This window comes from Dunckerocampus dactyliophorus, chromosome 14, assembly GCF_027744805.1.
Source record: "Dunckerocampus dactyliophorus isolate RoL2022-P2 chromosome 14, RoL_Ddac_1.1, whole genome shotgun sequence".
In the NCBI taxonomy this organism is placed as follows: Eukaryota; Metazoa; Chordata; class Actinopteri; order Syngnathiformes; family Syngnathidae; genus Dunckerocampus; species Dunckerocampus dactyliophorus.
Genome location: NC_072832.1, coordinates 11,447,282 through 11,464,242, shown reverse-complemented (window position 1 = coordinate 11,464,242; position 16,961 = coordinate 11,447,282). Strand labels below are relative to the sequence as shown.

The 16,961-nt window shown below is 41.3% G+C and overlaps 2 protein-coding genes across 2 annotated transcripts in view; one reads left to right on the top strand and one right to left on the bottom strand.

The window, feature by feature from the left end:
* Window positions 1-16,961, bottom strand: part of macrod2 (mono-ADP ribosylhydrolase 2) — a 497,420-nt gene that overhangs the window by 424,037 nt on the left and 56,422 nt on the right. The window lies entirely within an intron of this gene.
* flrt3 (fibronectin leucine rich transmembrane 3) lies at window positions 167-9,225 on the top strand. Its single transcript, XM_054799426.1, has 3 exons — window positions 167-414; window positions 4,386-5,067; window positions 5,784-9,225. The coding sequence occupies exon 3, from the start codon at window positions 5,826-5,828 to the stop codon at window positions 7,776-7,778; it is 1,953 nt and encodes a 650-aa protein (XP_054655401.1). The 5' UTR covers window positions 167-414; window positions 4,386-5,067; window positions 5,784-5,825; the 3' UTR covers window positions 7,779-9,225.

The window sequence follows — 16,961 nt, the reverse complement described above, 5'->3', positions numbered from 1 at the left end:
CCTCCTAGTGCAGCCACACAGTACTGCAAGGCTCCTATATGTATATTTTCCAGTAGTAGCTGAGGGAGAGGGGGTTAGAGAGAGACATACGCAGTGAGTGAGAGAGAGAAGCCCCGCCTCCAGATGACATCAGTGCTCTACTGGAGCAAGGCTTGAGGCAAACACTAGTCCACATTTGTTATTGGGATCAATCCGTGCACGGATGTCCTTGCACAACTTGCAGTGCGAATGTGTGTGTGTGTGAGAAAGAGAGAGAGGCACCAGTAAACACCATAGTGCTGCATTCAATATTGTGAGTGAGTGAGAGGAACCGTTTTGGAAATCCAAATAACTCGGATCGGATTACTATTTTTCCCTCTGCCTTGTGCCCCTCAGAGGATACCTGTAACTTTTACTTTTTGGTTGTGTTTAGAGGTAAGTGGTTTTGACTGGAGTGCATCTTCTTTTTCTCTGGGTGAAGGAATTCAAAGTGGAGTCACACGTTGCACACGTCGTTACAAAAATGTGCAATTATTCATTTTTCACAACCCACGCTCTTTAAGAAGACATTTTTTACCGGGTCGGCTGCATCGCAGGCGGCAAGATTTGGAGCTTGAGGCGACGGTGGTTAAAAAACAAACAAAAAAAAACTGAGCGCTCTTTTCTCCCAGCAACCAACTCAAGATCGTCTCTTTACGCACTGAAAACGTTCAAGTCAGTTTCAAATGTGGTCAAGGGTGTACCCTTCTTTAGTGTAAAAGAAAAATACCCCCTTTGCACTCTATAGCTATTTCTACTGTGACTCCAACGACACGTTATCTTTGCGCTGGCCATATGAGCTTTGATCACCGAATACACAAACTTGGTAGAATTAGGAGGGGGCAGACAAGGTGGTTTGGACCCTGCCGGCGCCACCGTTCGCCAAGACACCCCGGTGTGCATGTTGAGTTGCAGCGCACATCCCGCAGAGATGCGCACCGAACAGCCAGCTGGACAAACTCCGCAAAATGCGTCTGTCTGGATCTCTATGTGCGGCTCCCATTCGGTTCCTGATTGCCCATAAAACTTTGCAATTATATTTATGCAGCATGCTACGACTGCGCGCACCATTTCATACACGACAGCCATATACATGTATACATGTTTCTGCACAGTAACTTGGGGCACAGTTGCTTAAACGCATGTATGTGCAGTCGCTGCTTTGAAATGACTGTCTCCTGCTCAAATGACAGCATACTGAATGCCACCAGGATGGTTAATTTTTTAACATTTTGCATCAGTGCAATTGAGAGTCCATTCCAGTCCTGTATGTGCGTCTTACTGGAAACACAGGGACAGCTGTTAATCCAATTTAACGCAGCCTTTATCTTCATAAGACAATAGGGTCATCGGGTAATAACATAGACTATAAAGAGGCTACATCCTCATTTCACCCATCGGACAATTGCCTTCAAATGACTGTGAAAACTGCACACGCTCATTTCCAGTTATCAAATTTAGCCCTTCAGTTCAGACAAAATAAACAGTTGCGTTCAATATAGACAAGAGGACAGATCAGTTGCCTTCACTGATGATTGCCTCAGGCTGTAGTTCCCAGCCAATTGCTTTCATTTTATATTAACTACTAACCAGGTCATCATGAGCAGACTCTCAGTCACTGCATAACACACTGCATGAATGTATCTGGTAAAAGGCAGCAATAAAACCTACTTTTACAAACCGACACAGCTCAGATTTAACGCTAAACATTTTTCCTAATTCTTAGACTCGACTATCTTGTTTAAACATCTACAGTATTTTGCAGCGAGTGAGAGAAATGAAGCTGCACACTTAAAAGTCCATAAAAATAGCAAGATAACCTTTAGAAGCTATTTGAAGCAGGAAAAGTAGTGGTGCCAGGAGAAAGGTTGACAAACCCCTATATTGAAAGTGGCTGTCTGGCCTGTGGGCTCAGATGGGCTCCTTTCTGCAGCTTAGCATGTCTTTTGGTGTTTGCTTGTCACACAGACAGACACACAGCACTTGCATATGTTTTCGCACACATCTTGTGGTGCCTACCACCCCCATGTGGGGAAAAATCATTGCAGCTGCTACAGAGCTCTCCTTTCAGCTTGCAACAAAAGAGAGACCACTGCCTGTCCCACGCCTCTTGAGGCTTAACGGGCCACAAGAATTATCATCTGGTCAGCTCATCTCAACAGACACCCATACACCAAAACAGAAATGACTGTTACATGCACTTTATCACACATAAAACTAAACGCCTAGTAATGCAGTATATTGTGCGCAATCAATCCCAAAACTGGGTTTATCGTTTTAAAATGACTAATCAATGATAGATACAAACAGCACATATTTTCCAATGGATATACATTGTAGTGCAAAATGTATTTCAAGATTCATGAATAATTTAGCTGTCAGCCATTACACCTTCTATGGCCCTTTCTCTCCCTAAAAGCAGGATTTTTTTCCCAATGCCTCTCTTGTGCGATGTGAAGTATATCCAGGGGGCACTAAGTAAGTCTAGGGCAGCTATTATTGCCGACTAATGTGCATTTGTGCATGTTGAGCTCACCCTAGCTATCAGCTTTGTGTGAGCATCTCTAGTGTTCTCTAGTGAAAGGTAACTGGGTGAACACACACAAGTTTAGCAGAATGCTCAGTTTAACTTTGCCAGTTCAACACTAAATGAAGCTGAAGACACTTGGCCTGCTGGAGAAACCTCCTGTCTGGCCGGCCGACTTATTAAAACGATGCAGAAAGACGTCACTTGAGATGTTTAACTCCATCACCCTTTAAAAAAAAAAAAACAGCATGTGTGTGAATATATCCTGTGCGGAAAATGCATTTAATATGCAACATTTAAAACAGAATATTCATTATGTTGTGTGCATGAAGTGCTTTTATACCTGAAGCTCCTCTTACTGATGTGCACATGCTTGCCTCTGGGAAACAACAGAGGGGGCCACTTTTCTGAAATATGATGAGTGTGGAAAAGGGGCAACAACATACACCCAGCAAGGCACATTATGCCCCTTGTAAAATAAAAAAAAAATGCTCTTCTACAATATATAGAGCGTTTAGCAGTTCAGTGTACGTTCACTCAGACTACATTCACCTTGTTGTTCAGAATTAGGTAAGATACATCTCAACAGCAGGTAACAGGAGTTTTATTGCACACGAGAGATATACAAGGCTGCTTTTATGTAGATAATCCTCTTAAATAGGCCTAAAAGCATATTATTCTGAGTGCAGATAGGCCTTCTCTTGTTAGAGTGCAAAACTGAAATTATGACTTCCTTTTCTGTAATTTCAAATGATTCGACAGAGAAAAGAACATTCAGAGAACTCATCAATATGGGTAGAAGCCCACCATTTGGAGCTGAAATATCTGTACTAAGTGCAACATTAAAAGTTAAATCTCACAGACAGCACATATCCCTCTCTCTAAAGCTCACGTTGCAGGATTTTAATTTCTCCTCCCCCGTTAGGCTCCCTTGTCACAGAAGTCCGTCGTGGTTGTCTGTAATTGATAACTGATGTGCTGCTGAGAGGGCTTGTTTAGTGGAAAAAGACGATTATTTTTCGACAGCATTTTATCCAATTGCTATTCGTTTACAAGCATCCCAATTCCCTAATGCTGTCTTATTTCAAGTAACAAACTGCTAAATGGCTGGGGCCCTGGCTCCTGATTTACCTTTCTGTGTTTTTACAGCACAAAGTGGCTGCCAGCAGGTCTATGCATATAAGGATGTTAGGCTATTGTGCTCCAAAGGAAAACCCAATATTTTCTTAGGCAAAAGGAAATTCTATTTTTACAAACAGAAGCAGTATTCTTAGTTTGTAAAGAGGGGATGAGGTGGGGGCAAGGGGTCACAGTGAAGCAGGGGATGACATGGATGGATGCAACAGACTCGCTCCTCCTCCTCACACGAAATTCAAATGGTGTGTTAACAATGTGTGCCCTTTCATCCAATCGGGTGGATCTAGTTCAGGCTCTTTATGTTATTACTACTATTTTCATCCATTTTAGTGTGTGGAATAAAATGTGAAAAAAGGGCATATGGGCTCCACCCTTACACAATGTGATGAGGTCATGACACAAGACAACACAATTGTTTAACTGTAAACATTGGTTATGTTACCATCAAAGGAAATAAAAATGATATGTTGACATAAAAAGCTGTGATGTCAAGTGAGCATATCGCATATTAGTGTTTTCAAATCAACATCAGTTTTACTGTATTTGTATTTTATTTTTTACACAAAAACAGTGATTCAAGTATGCAATGTGATGCATAAGAAGGGAAAAAAACAGGTTTGCCTAAAAATAAGTTGTTTATTGCTGGAAGATACGTGTGTACTAACTGCTTTTCTTTAAATGTGTCTTTTTTTTTCTTTTTTAGGAAACCAACCGAGCTGTGAAAAGAACGCAGCATGAATCAAGTTCCAGATGCAAAAGGGAGGCTCGACCGGAAACGATAAGCACCATTCACCTTCGTCTACATCCATCCACATCCGGGACCAAGGCCTGGAGCCGAGGATTAATATATACACATATACACAAGCTTGACAACGGAGAAGAGGATTCTGGTTACCTTTACGAGCTGGAGTACATAAGCGAACAGGCCTTGACTGCGCCTGCGGTAGAGGGGACTGACATGGCTCAGACCAGCTTTGTGTCAACTCATCATGCATGCCGGGGCTGATTGCAGAAAGGAGCCTATCCAATAGCTCACAAGATTGTCATAACACTGAAAAAATCTAATCTACGGTTATGGCTACTGAGTTTGACAAATCCAACACCCATTAGGATTTTTAATATTATCGCACAGCACAGGCTTTGTCACTGAGAAGGGATGCTTATTCAACAAGCTTATCTGTCATGGTAAAGGCAGCGGAAGCATGAGCCTCTGACAACACAGAGGAGGTCATCGTCCAAACAAGGATCAGCTCTCCAAACACCGACCAGTGAGGATATCACGGCAAAGCCCTCAGACAAACTTTTCTTTTCAGAAAGGATAACAACAGAAGTTCTTAATTGGATTTTTGGTGAGCGGAAAGGATTTACCGCCTTGTATAAATCAGGTATGCAAAAATGTGTGTGGCTGTACTTCATTCCATCTCATTGACAGAACAACAATTCATTGTGACGTGTGTGTGTAGTTTGAATCAGACTGTATAACAAAGCAATTTCGTCATAGATCTAAAAGCGATTGGCATTGGTGGAAGGAATGACATTATAATTTTGTGTACACATAATGCATAGCAATGTAATGATTTCGACAAAGGCTCACGTAAAACGTCCATTAGATATCTTCCTACTTTTTGTAATTTATATACACCGACATAGCTTAAATTGTGCGTCAGCGCTAGAACAGTAACTCAACAAAGCACGACTTTGTTTTCCGATTTGGTATGTAGCAATGAAAGGCAGCCTTGAGGTACAGAAGCGTGTAAGACAACGAGGGAACGCTATTAAATTTCACAAGTCTGGTCTGCAGAAAATTCTAGCCTTTAGGAACAGAGATGCAATTCACAGAAAGCATGAAACAAGCACTCTCTAATGCAGGTGGGTTTTATACCTACTTCTTCTGCGTATTATCAGAAATCAGGCACAATACTAAACTCTTAAGTACCATTCGTGCACCTTTTCTAGAGGAAGAATTCAAACTGATCCTTTCAAGTACTTCGTCTAAAAAGTGGTGCAGGTGTAATTTCACCAAGTAAATAGAAGAGCAGGGATTTTTCCTGACCTTTTAAAGGCCTTGTGCATTAAATGTATTCCTGTGTCTTCTCCCCAGGGGCTCTTGAGTGATTAGACTGCAGAGCAACACAGCTTCAAGATGGTGCGTCAATGCAAGGCCTTTATCCTCTCCCTCATCAGGGTTGGACTGCTGCTGGGTCTTGCTAACCCACTGGTGACCTCTGCCTCATGTCCCTCTGCCTGCCGCTGTGATGAGACCTTCATCTACTGTAATGACCGTGGCCTGACTTCCATTCCTACTGGTTTACCCCAGGATGCAACAGTGCTCTTCCTGCAAAACAATCGCATAAAGAGCTCAGGAATTCCCACAGAGCTACGCAGGCTCACAAATGTAGAAAAGATCTACCTTTACTGCAACAATCTAGACGAGTTCCCCACTAACCTTCCCCTTGGACTGAAAGAGCTCCATCTTCAGGAGAACAACATTCGTATGATTACACACGACTCTTTAGCCCAGATCCCCTATATTGAGGAACTGCACCTGGATGATAATTCTGTGTCCGCGGTCAGCATAGAGGAGGGGGCCTTCAGGGACAGTAATCACCTTAGACTGCTTTTCCTCTCTAGAAACCACTTAAGTACTATCCCTTCGGGTCTACCCATGAGCATTGAGGAGTTGCGCTTTGAAGACAACCGCATCTCATCAATCTCAGAACAGTCGCTGCAAGATCTCATCAACCTGAAACGGCTAATCTTGGATGGTAACCTACTCAATAACCGTGGGATCGGGGAGATGGCTTTCATCAACTTGATTAACTTGACTGAGCTCTCGCTTGTGAGGAACTCCCTGACATCACCACCAGCTAACCTGCCAGGAACAAGTTTGGAGAAGCTGCAGCTTCAAGATAATCACATTAATAGGGTACCACCTGGAGCGTTTGCCTTTCTTAGGCAACTATATCGCTTGGACCTGTCTGGCAACAACCTGAGTAGCCTCCCACAAGGAGTATTTGAAGATCTAGACAATCTCACGCAGCTTTTGCTACGCAACAACCCCTGGCAGTGCACGTGCAGGATGAAATGGGTACGTGACTGGCTCCGGTCATTACCATCAAAAGTGAATGTACGAGGCTTCATGTGCCAAGGCCCTGATAAGGTCAAAGGCATGGCACTGAAAGACTTAACTACAGAAATGTTTGACTGCACAGATTCAGAACTTATTCCTACGTTTGAGACAAGCACAGTCTCGAACACTTTGCGCCCCTCACAGCCACAGTGGCCCTCATTTGTGACGAAAAGACCCGCAGTAAAGGGACCAAATATGGGGAAAAATTACCACGGCACTACCACCTCAATCGGCAGGAAGATCATCACAATCAGTGTGAAGTCAAGTAGTGCAGATACAATTCACATATCATGGAGGGTCTCACAGCCCATGACCGCCCTACGGCTCAGCTGGCTCAAGCTGGGACACAGCCCTGCATTTGGCTCCATCACAGAGACAATTGTGCAAGGGGAGAGGACGGAGTACCTGCTCACTGCACTGGAGCCAGAGTCTTCCTACAGGATATGTATGGTTCCCATGGAGACCAGCAACATCTACCTATCAGATGAGACCCCCGTTTGCATAGAGACCGAGACTGGCACTCATAAATCATACAAACCAACCACAACTTTAAACAGAGAGCAGGAGAAAGAACCTTACAAAAATTCCAGTCTGCCTTTGGCTGCCATCATTGGAGGGGCCGTTGCACTTTTGGCAATAATCATGTTGGCATTGGTGTGCTGGTACATCCACAGAAATGGGTCACTTTTTTCCAGGAACTGCACCTACAACAAAGGCCGCCGGAGAAAGGATGACTATGCCGAGGCTGGCACAAAGAAGGACAACTCAATTCTGGAAATAAGAGAGACTTCTTTTCAAATGATTCCTATAAATCAGCTGCCTGTGTCCAAGGAGGAATTTGTGATACACACAATCTTTCCACCTAACGGCCTGAGTTTATACAAGAGCCCACACAGCGAGAACAGTATTAACAACAGGAGCTACAGAGACAGTGGAATACCAGATTCAGACTATTCCCATTCATGATATTGCACATGGACATTCATGATGAGTGTGCTCTTAGGCAGAGACATTTTGGCAAGACTTTTACAAAACACTGGATCATAAGTCTAAAGAAGCAAGGTTCTGTACATTTGCCATATAATTTATATTTAAGGACATTTTATGAAGACTGAGAACGTTCCACCTGCAGGCCATCACTGAACCGTCAGTGGGTATAGTACTGCAATTATATTTTAGGGATTTGTAGTAATTTGTACTGTATTTCCTTTGCTTAAAAATGATCGACCAACTAAAAAGAAACTATGTTCTACTGAGATATGATGACTTGTCAACTGTGAAAGTGGGTTTTCATTGCTGTGTTGAACAATCAGACTTTAGAAAACCTTGTAGTATAAGCACAGGTCATTATTTTCACGTTGTGGCTGTCTGAAAAACAAAAGGCAAAAAAAATATGGCATAACATAAACTAAGAGTGCAGTACAGTTGATCAATAAAATTCACAAATCAGGCATGTTGCCGTCGTAAGAAGAACAAACAGCAGTGAGCTGTCTCATTTACTACTGACCAAGAATATAGTTCTAATTTGTGTGTGATGCAAATCACGACAGATGAGGTGCCATGCTTTATTTCTCTACTTTAAGTGTGTATTTTGTTGCAAGCGGGTAACACAGCAGAGTAACCCCAGCAGGACACGAGTGTCGTTTTTTTCTGATAGGATTGTAGGCCACAGCACAGGGCAGATAAAGCACATCGATTTTAAGGGATTCTTGCCTCCTCAAAACAAGGACAGGACAGGCTGACGCAGGACCCCCCACCATCTCTATTTGTACAAGCCAACAATGGCCAAATGACAATGGTGGCATTCTTTAGTACCGTGTACCCTACGTCATTAAAGTCAAAAGGCCAAATATACATTAGAAAGATCACAGTGTCAGCAATCCCGTAATAGAACTACTATTTTATATTATTTTCAAAGTGAACAAGTTTTTGTTACCACAATTTGACATGACCTGTTCTTCAAGTATGAAAACCAAAGTGCATTGTATGCCCTTTGGCCAGTCTTGTATGTGCCTTGATCCAATGCTTATTGTATTTAGCTTTTTAAGGAACCAGTGACTTTTTTCATACACACTTGAATATGAAAAGTATTGGTCATATTCCAAAATAATAAAAAAAAAATACAAAAAGCAACATTGCATCCTTTCTGACCTACACTCCACCCAAATGATAATTTGTGATGAAGTATGTTTTGGTATTTTCCTTGAACAGACAGTAAATGATGAATATGGTAAAAAGTGTACCATTATCAACTGTAATAACTCTGCAGATCAGACTTTCCGTGACTGAAATTCTTAAAAAAAAAACCACAAAAAAACACCTGCATTTCATGCTAAAATAGAGTAGAAAGGTTGACAAAAAAATATTAAATAAGTCATCATTTTCATCTCGAGTTCTGCTCTTCCTGCCTCCAGTGTTAATATTTACGAGTCACTAACACACATGAAATTTTGTTGCATAAAATAAATATTTTAACAACTTTTTTCTCTTGTAAATAGATTAGCTCGTTTAGCTTAAGTTGGTGTCCATTTGCAATGTTGTACCTTCTGGATATTGAACAGTTTGGAATAAGACATCACAGTAAAAATGCATTTACAGTCGTCCTTCGCCTCACTGCGGTTCAAATTTTGCAGCTTCACTCTGTCACGGTTTTTCAAAAATATATTACTTAATAAATCATGCTTTTTTGTGGTAGAATACGCCATATTATGAGTAAAAAAAAAAAACATTGAAGCAAATGTACGAATTTTTTGCCTAAATTTAGCATTTTCAAGCCTAAAAATGGTTAAATGAACAAAAATACAACTATAAGGCATTCAGAAGAAACAATCAGACATCATAATAGGTAGTAAGCATCGCTGGTCACTAAGTGTCAGTAATGTTACTGTAATATTCAGTGAGACACCGAAGCACCATACTTGACCAATAATCCCTAATAAAAACATGGGCTACTGTTGCAGCCGTAACACACGCCAAGCTCTGAACCCCGGCATCACTTCCTGTTCACCCGCCACGCTGCTCCCCTAAGGAACATTTATAGGAACACACATGAGCACGAGTCTTATGTCTTAAATGGCTAATTTACTCTTATTATGTCTACTATATTGGGTAATTCGAGTGTAAAGGCGACAGCAGGGGTGTTATTTCATGTCTAGAGGGCTCTAATCAAGCTAAAACCCTAAAAGGCCGTAAACAGATCATCTAACTACGCAAATATTCCATTTATGAATAAGGAATCGTACTTCGCAACTACTATCGCATTGCAGACTTCCCTTATCGCGGTTGGGTGTAGAACCAATTAACCACAACAAACAAGGGATCTCTACTTGTAAGCCCTGTCTACACAGAAGCATTCCTGGGATTTTTTTTTTTTTTTTGGCAGTATGAAAAAAATGTGCATCCACACAGATTAATTAATAGTCGCAGACAGACAGACACTGGGTGAAAACGATGTAATACGCAAGGCACACCTACGTGTGGCGCTGTAAACAGACACGCAGACGGAACCACGTGACACAACAAACTATAGAAGGAGAAAGAAGGCATGTGCATAAGTCCGTCGTCTTTCGTTTGTTTAGACTGATGACGAAGTGGAATTACTTCTGCAAGTCATTTTGGAGTATAAGACAACAAAATATCAGGAGAATGTCGACTGTGGTGAGTCATGCCAGTCGAAATATTCAGATGTTATGTTGACCATCGCATGGTGGTCTAGTGGTTAGCATGTTGGCCACACAGTCACAGTCAGTCATTTCTGTGTGGAGTTTGCATGTTCTCCCCGTGCATGCGTGGGTTTTCTCCGGGTACTCCGGTTTCCCACATTTTACATTCCAAAAATATGCATGGTATGTTAATTGCCGACTCTGAATGTCCATGGATATGAATGAATGAAGTTATGAATGTGTGTGTGAATGGTTGTTGTCTATATCTGCCCTGCGATTGGGTGCCGACCAGTCCATGGTGTCGCCTGTCGGACAGGCTCCATACCCCTGCAAGCCTAATGAGGAGAAGTGGATGGATGTTGTCTACAGCGTAACAACAAGCCAGCGTTTTTCCCAGATTTTCCCACTCTGGAAGCAGTTTTGAAAAAATACTCTTACAGGGCACCCAGAACGCCATTTTTGTTTGGATGAAACGCTAAAATACTTTGCCGTTTGACCTGAAAACGTTTCCGTGTTGACAGCCCAGTCAATTCAGCATTAAGCACAAAAACTCCACATTTACACTTGCTATTAAATGTGGTAAAAACTCTTCAGTACACAGGCAAGTTGCAAAAAGATGCTCAAGTGTAGTTAAGCTGGTTCTGTTGGGACCCCGTAATCCACACTAAATATTAGGGGTGTCACAACACGACCGAGCGGTGACACTACCTACTGAAACTGCTGCTGTGTTGTTTGTGAGTTTGGAAAAGTTAAAGCTAGGTTATACATCGTGCCTCGCACGTGTATTGAAGAATGTTGTGGCAATAAGCCAAAAAGTTGGTGAACTTTGAAATTCCACATGCTACCAACTAAACATCGGGACAGACTGAAGCAGTGGATACTGCTCCTCAACTTAGACCCATGTTTACGTGCCCTTAGAGCGAGGTCCAGCATCGGTGTGATTCCCTGTTTAGTATCGAGGTGGCAGAGCCGTGGCTAATATGAAACCTAAGCGGCTCGCATGGAAGTGGAGAGCCAACATTTCGGTACCTTCTATTATCATGGGAAACGTGAATTCACTACCGACCAAGATCGAGGAGCTGACAAAGAATGTCAAGACCTTCAGGGAGTACAGCTTACTGGCTTCACTGAAACATGGCTAACAGCTAGCCTCCCAGATGCTAACGTGGGGACCTAGCGGACTTAGCGTAGTCAGAGCGGACATGGACACGGGAGCCTGTGGAAAGCGCAAAGGAGGTGGGCTTGCACTACATGTGAAGAAACTGTGGTGTCATCCTGGCCATGTGAACGTTAAAATGTCCATCTATATTACCATTTAAAATCGGTTTTCATTATCGGGAAAAAACCTGAAACAGATATCACACATTTATGCCAATATCGGCCCACCGATATTATCGGACATCCCTATAAAATATGTTAACATGATGTCTCAAGTAATATTAAAAAGCAGCCTAAAAACCTCAATAATAATAAGATCAGTTCTAACTATTTATACTAGTTTGAATAGTTTTTCATTTGTTATTAATAGGGCTCGAGTAAACAGTTGCTTGACTGACATATATCGACCCCAATGCACTGACAATGAGCAAACCACCCTCACCTATTCTTCTAACTTGGTGATAAATTACACATCAGCCAAATGGTGAAAAGAACGCTTCATTGTTGTTACTTTCACTCAAAATAACACATTAAACAGAGCAGCTTTGTGCAATTTGGGTGAGGTGAGTATGAAACAAAATTGATGAACCAGACTGATGATGACCCTGTGTGACCTCACTTATCACTGCTGACCCCTGACGCCCTCTGTCACTTTTCGCAATTCCTTAATCGCTCTCATGCTAGCATCTGAGGTCAGACGAGGTTTGAAACAACAAGACGCCACATGCATTTTTCTCCTGTGTGACACACAGTGGAGACATCAGTTTCTGATGAAAGTGATCAGAGGTAACGGGGGCAGCTGCCCCGTCTTCTTCAGGGTGCTGCTATTCATTTTAGCAGGAGCTGGTCAGGCAGACGGTCACATTTGCATTCCAATAGATGGTCGTATCAAAGCACCATTGCATGACCTCTTCATGACCAGCAGCACTGGTTCTTCTCCATTAGCACCTCTAGTATATGAATACAGGCCACATGAGCCTGTTACTGATCAGAGGTATCAGAGCACAGTCAGTTCAAGGAGCACAAGAGATAAATGAGAGATGCATATCAGTGTCCACAAGGTATCATCAGTCAGCTGAGAAAATGCAAAAACAGTGATGTCTGTCAAAGCTATACAGCTTATAAAGAGTAATATTTTTTTATGACATGCCAAAATGCAGTGGATGCAGCTGGTCTACATTTCATACAACAAACGAAATGAACCTGTAATATTAAGGCTTCAGAATAGATGCCCAAATGCTGTTTTCTTTGTTATATTGTGTGCACTCTGCTGCAGTCTGCAGGTAAACAACTGATTTCAAATGTCACAAGAGTGATTGCGCAGCAATCATTTGAGTGCATATGGGCGGTTTAAAGATGAGGTTGTGTTTATCTCCAATAATCACATAGTAGTGATGGGCAATACCAGATTTTTTAAAAATTTTTTATTTGATACAGATTACATTTTTGTCATTTTTTTCCTCGATACCAAAAACTTTTTTTTAAATATGTATTTTCCATAACACATTAATCATAAAAAAATACAATACTTATTTATTTACTTATTTATATGCAATATAACCTAAATAGTTAAATTGCAATCAATAAGTGACGTCCTTTTCAAAAATGTTCACAGTTTTTTTTTTAAATCAACTTCAGTCTTAATAAAGGCTAAAATTCTGAAATCAATCAAATATCAGGTATTTATGATCAAAACTGAAGCTAATTAAACCATAAATCATCAATTAAACCATTCACATTAACGGATCAGTTCAATTGTATACTACCAAAAGCTTACTACATAGATAGATACTGTAGATGGTATCCATCCATCCATTCATGTACATGTATGTAATAAGCTACCCTACAAGATGTGGAAGTAACACACACTCATCTGATACCCATGTGAGCACTGATATATCGATACACCCATCACTATCACATAGCAGAAGGGTAAATGAGTCAACTATACAATTGTCTTCCTGTGTGAGTGATTGTGTAATATATTTTTGTATTTACATAAAAGTATTGATGATCATGTGCTGTCACATGAATAGGTGCGCATTGTTCACACACATAATCAAGACAAATGGGCGAGGACGCCTGAAGCGCAGCATGCCCTCCCTCCATCACAAGTCCTCTCAAGATTGAAATTGGACTTTGTCACTCTCGGTCACAAGATCCAGCTGTAAAAGAACAGAGTGGCCATTGAGCGAGATGCCAGAGAGCGATGTGTGCCTGAGCTGGGGAGTTGTCTTCTCTTCTCTGGCTCAGACCAATATCCCCCGCCCCTTCCCTAAAGCCAGGAGCCTCTCCATCACTTTACCCGTTGACCTGAAACTACAGGGCCAAAAAAACCTAAGCACAACCTCAGTCATCATAATGAATCCAATTTTATGCCTGAGAGCACAAGGCCTACACATCCATTCGGTACAACTCTAAATTATTTGACATTAATACAAATTAACAAGAGCTGTCAAAATAAAGACAGTTCCCCCCTAAAAATGGCAGACAAGACAGACCGACTATGAAATGCAGTAGTCACTACTCTCATTTAAAAAGGGACCATCAAAAACAAAAGCAAGGGGGTTGATGGGTCTCTCATTACACTATGAAGTGTACACAATATGTTATGAAAATATCCATATAATTGACTCTACTCTATGGAAGCCATTAATTCCTGTCCCCCATTAAGTGGTTTAAATGATCCTGTAAGAGGCCATACATCTCCTGATGCCCTTTATGAGATCACCACCACATCCCCTCAGAACTTAATCGACCCTCAGCCTCATTCCGCTTCCATGTCTGATGCAGGGGAATATTTGTTTCCATGCTCGAGGTTTAAGGGGTTCACCTCTCAGTGAGTAGATCTGCATGTCAGCAGTGGGAGGCCAGGACACCCTCGACGATCCCTTCTCTTCTCACATTTGCGTGAAGTATCTTTAAACGCTGGTGTAGGATTTGCAAACCACGGTGGCTCCATCTGTACCTCATTATTTTGAGATGCTCAAAGCCTAATCAGAAGCACATCTGCTTCTTGACTGTTCGTCGCAGCTATGAGACTGTGCCAATAGTGTCCCTTCGAGTTAGAACACTGCGAGTGATAAATGCAGGATATCAACAAACAACACAGTCTGCCCAGTTCATTAAATAGAAATCATTTAACAAAAAAATACACTTATTTATCATCATTGCATATGCCATGTCCACGAGTACTTTCAAAATGTTGACCTTTCATTCAAACACAAACATGCTTTTGTCCTAAAAGATGGCGCTTTTGGAAAACCAGGGTAAAAGACCTTAGTTAACATAGCTTTCTGGCTTGTGAGCTTTGAAACATGGTCATTTTTTACACTGTACTCAGCAACAAAACATATCGCTGGTATAATTCCATATAACGACATGCATGGGTGGCTTATAACATGTAAACAAGTAGAAGAATGGTGATTTTAACCATAATGTCCATCTAATATAGACAATGTGGTGTCAGAAAGTGCAATCAGTCAGCTGATGCTGCTATGCCAGGCCTCTGATGGGCCGAAATGTGAACGAGAGCAGATGGATGTGTTTTCTATTGAGACCTTGTGTGTTTAGACATGGCTGTTTTTGATTGCAGAAGTAGGGAAAGTTATTAATTACTAGATTTGTTTATTCTTATTATAATTATGAGCCTTTTGGAGCATGAAAATAGAACTAGTAGTCTGACCTTAGAACAGAAGCATCAAGAACTTTTCCACACATCTGCGCATATAAGAACATTAATGTATGTGTAAAGCTTGCAATGTTTGGTAACTCCTCAAGCATTGCAGAACTTCGCAGTGTCAGCATATTTTAATATTGTCAATACTGTACAACCTGTCAACACATACCAGTGCTTTGGAGTGATGGTGAGACTTCATGGCCTCGTCTTCTCCTCATTGTCCTCCATTGGACATTATATTTAGAACAACAGAGGCTACGGCAAAAACAGAGAAGGAAAACAACACCACCGATAAGCCCTGCTTCTTCCTACATTTGTAAGATGTTGAATTGTGTAACTGTGACATTCCTTCATGTACAGTGGAAGGTCGGTTAACGTGCAGCCCCATATTTTTTGTTTTACTTAAAAAATGTACACAAAAATTTTGCCTCACTTCACATACATTTCCCGGTTAGTGTACAACATGGCGCGCATCCTGTCGTGTCCTGCGTGAGTTCAACTGTGTCCGTAACATTTTTGAAATCACAAAACGTGCCTGTTAGCAGCGTTTTAGCATGGAAACTGGAACAGGAAGTCACTGTGCCCCAGCTTCGTCACCCGTCCATGGCTTCCTCAATGGCCGACACAGTTACAGGACACAGTTACATCACAAGTCTTTGCTTTTCTTATTGATCACGGCTGCAAAATAACCCACAACGGAGCAAATCAAACCTGTTGTGCCAGCATAGATAAATATGGTGAGAAACACTATTGAATTCAAAAAGTAAGTCATAGCAAAGCAAATGAAGGCGGTCTTTTGTGGATCGCTGCTCGTCCCTTACTGCTGCCTCATAGCCGTCCTGCCGAATTCTTCAATCAAGGTAAAAGTGACATTAAATGCTCATTTATCTTTCATTCCTCATTTACATTCATTTTATTTTATTTTTTTTTATTTTCTGCATGTAAAACAATAAAAACGTGTTTTGTGTTAACATTGTTGGCTTTCCGGAACGGATTAATTGGATTTTCATGATTTTTTTATGGGAAAACTGTACGTACACTACCGGTCAAAAGTTTTAGAACACTCCAATTTCTCTAGAGGAAAAATACCTTCATTTATAAGTGTTACGATGTTCTGTCTCTCTTCCATTGTGAATTCCCTTTTTCCTTGCCATTTTTGTAGCAACAAATTACTTTCTCCAGTACAGTGCTGTTCAACGGATGTTCACGAGGCAGTGTGTTCTGAGCAATGGGGTTTTTTTTGCAGACTGAGGAGGTAGTAAGTACTCCAGAACTTGGAACACCTCTAGGAGCTAGTTGCACCAACTGCCAAGGCTTGATCAACCTTTATTTCTGCAGAACAGCTTTAAATGGTTGACCCATTTTGGGGTCCCTGAAACAAGCCTTTTTGTATAATTCTGAAATACACATTATTTTTCAGTTTTGGGTAACCTTACCTTTTTTTTTTTTTTTTTTAAACCTCTGGCACTTCACCACTGACCTTTGAACCTTTTCAATCTATTCATCTATCTATCTATTGCAGAATCTATTGGACTTGAACGACTAGAATTTCAATAAATAACTGGAAAAATTGGGGTGTTTTAAAACGTTTGACCGGTAGTGTATGTTTCAGCTTGAGCCGGACCTTCTAGAACAGAACAATGATGCTAA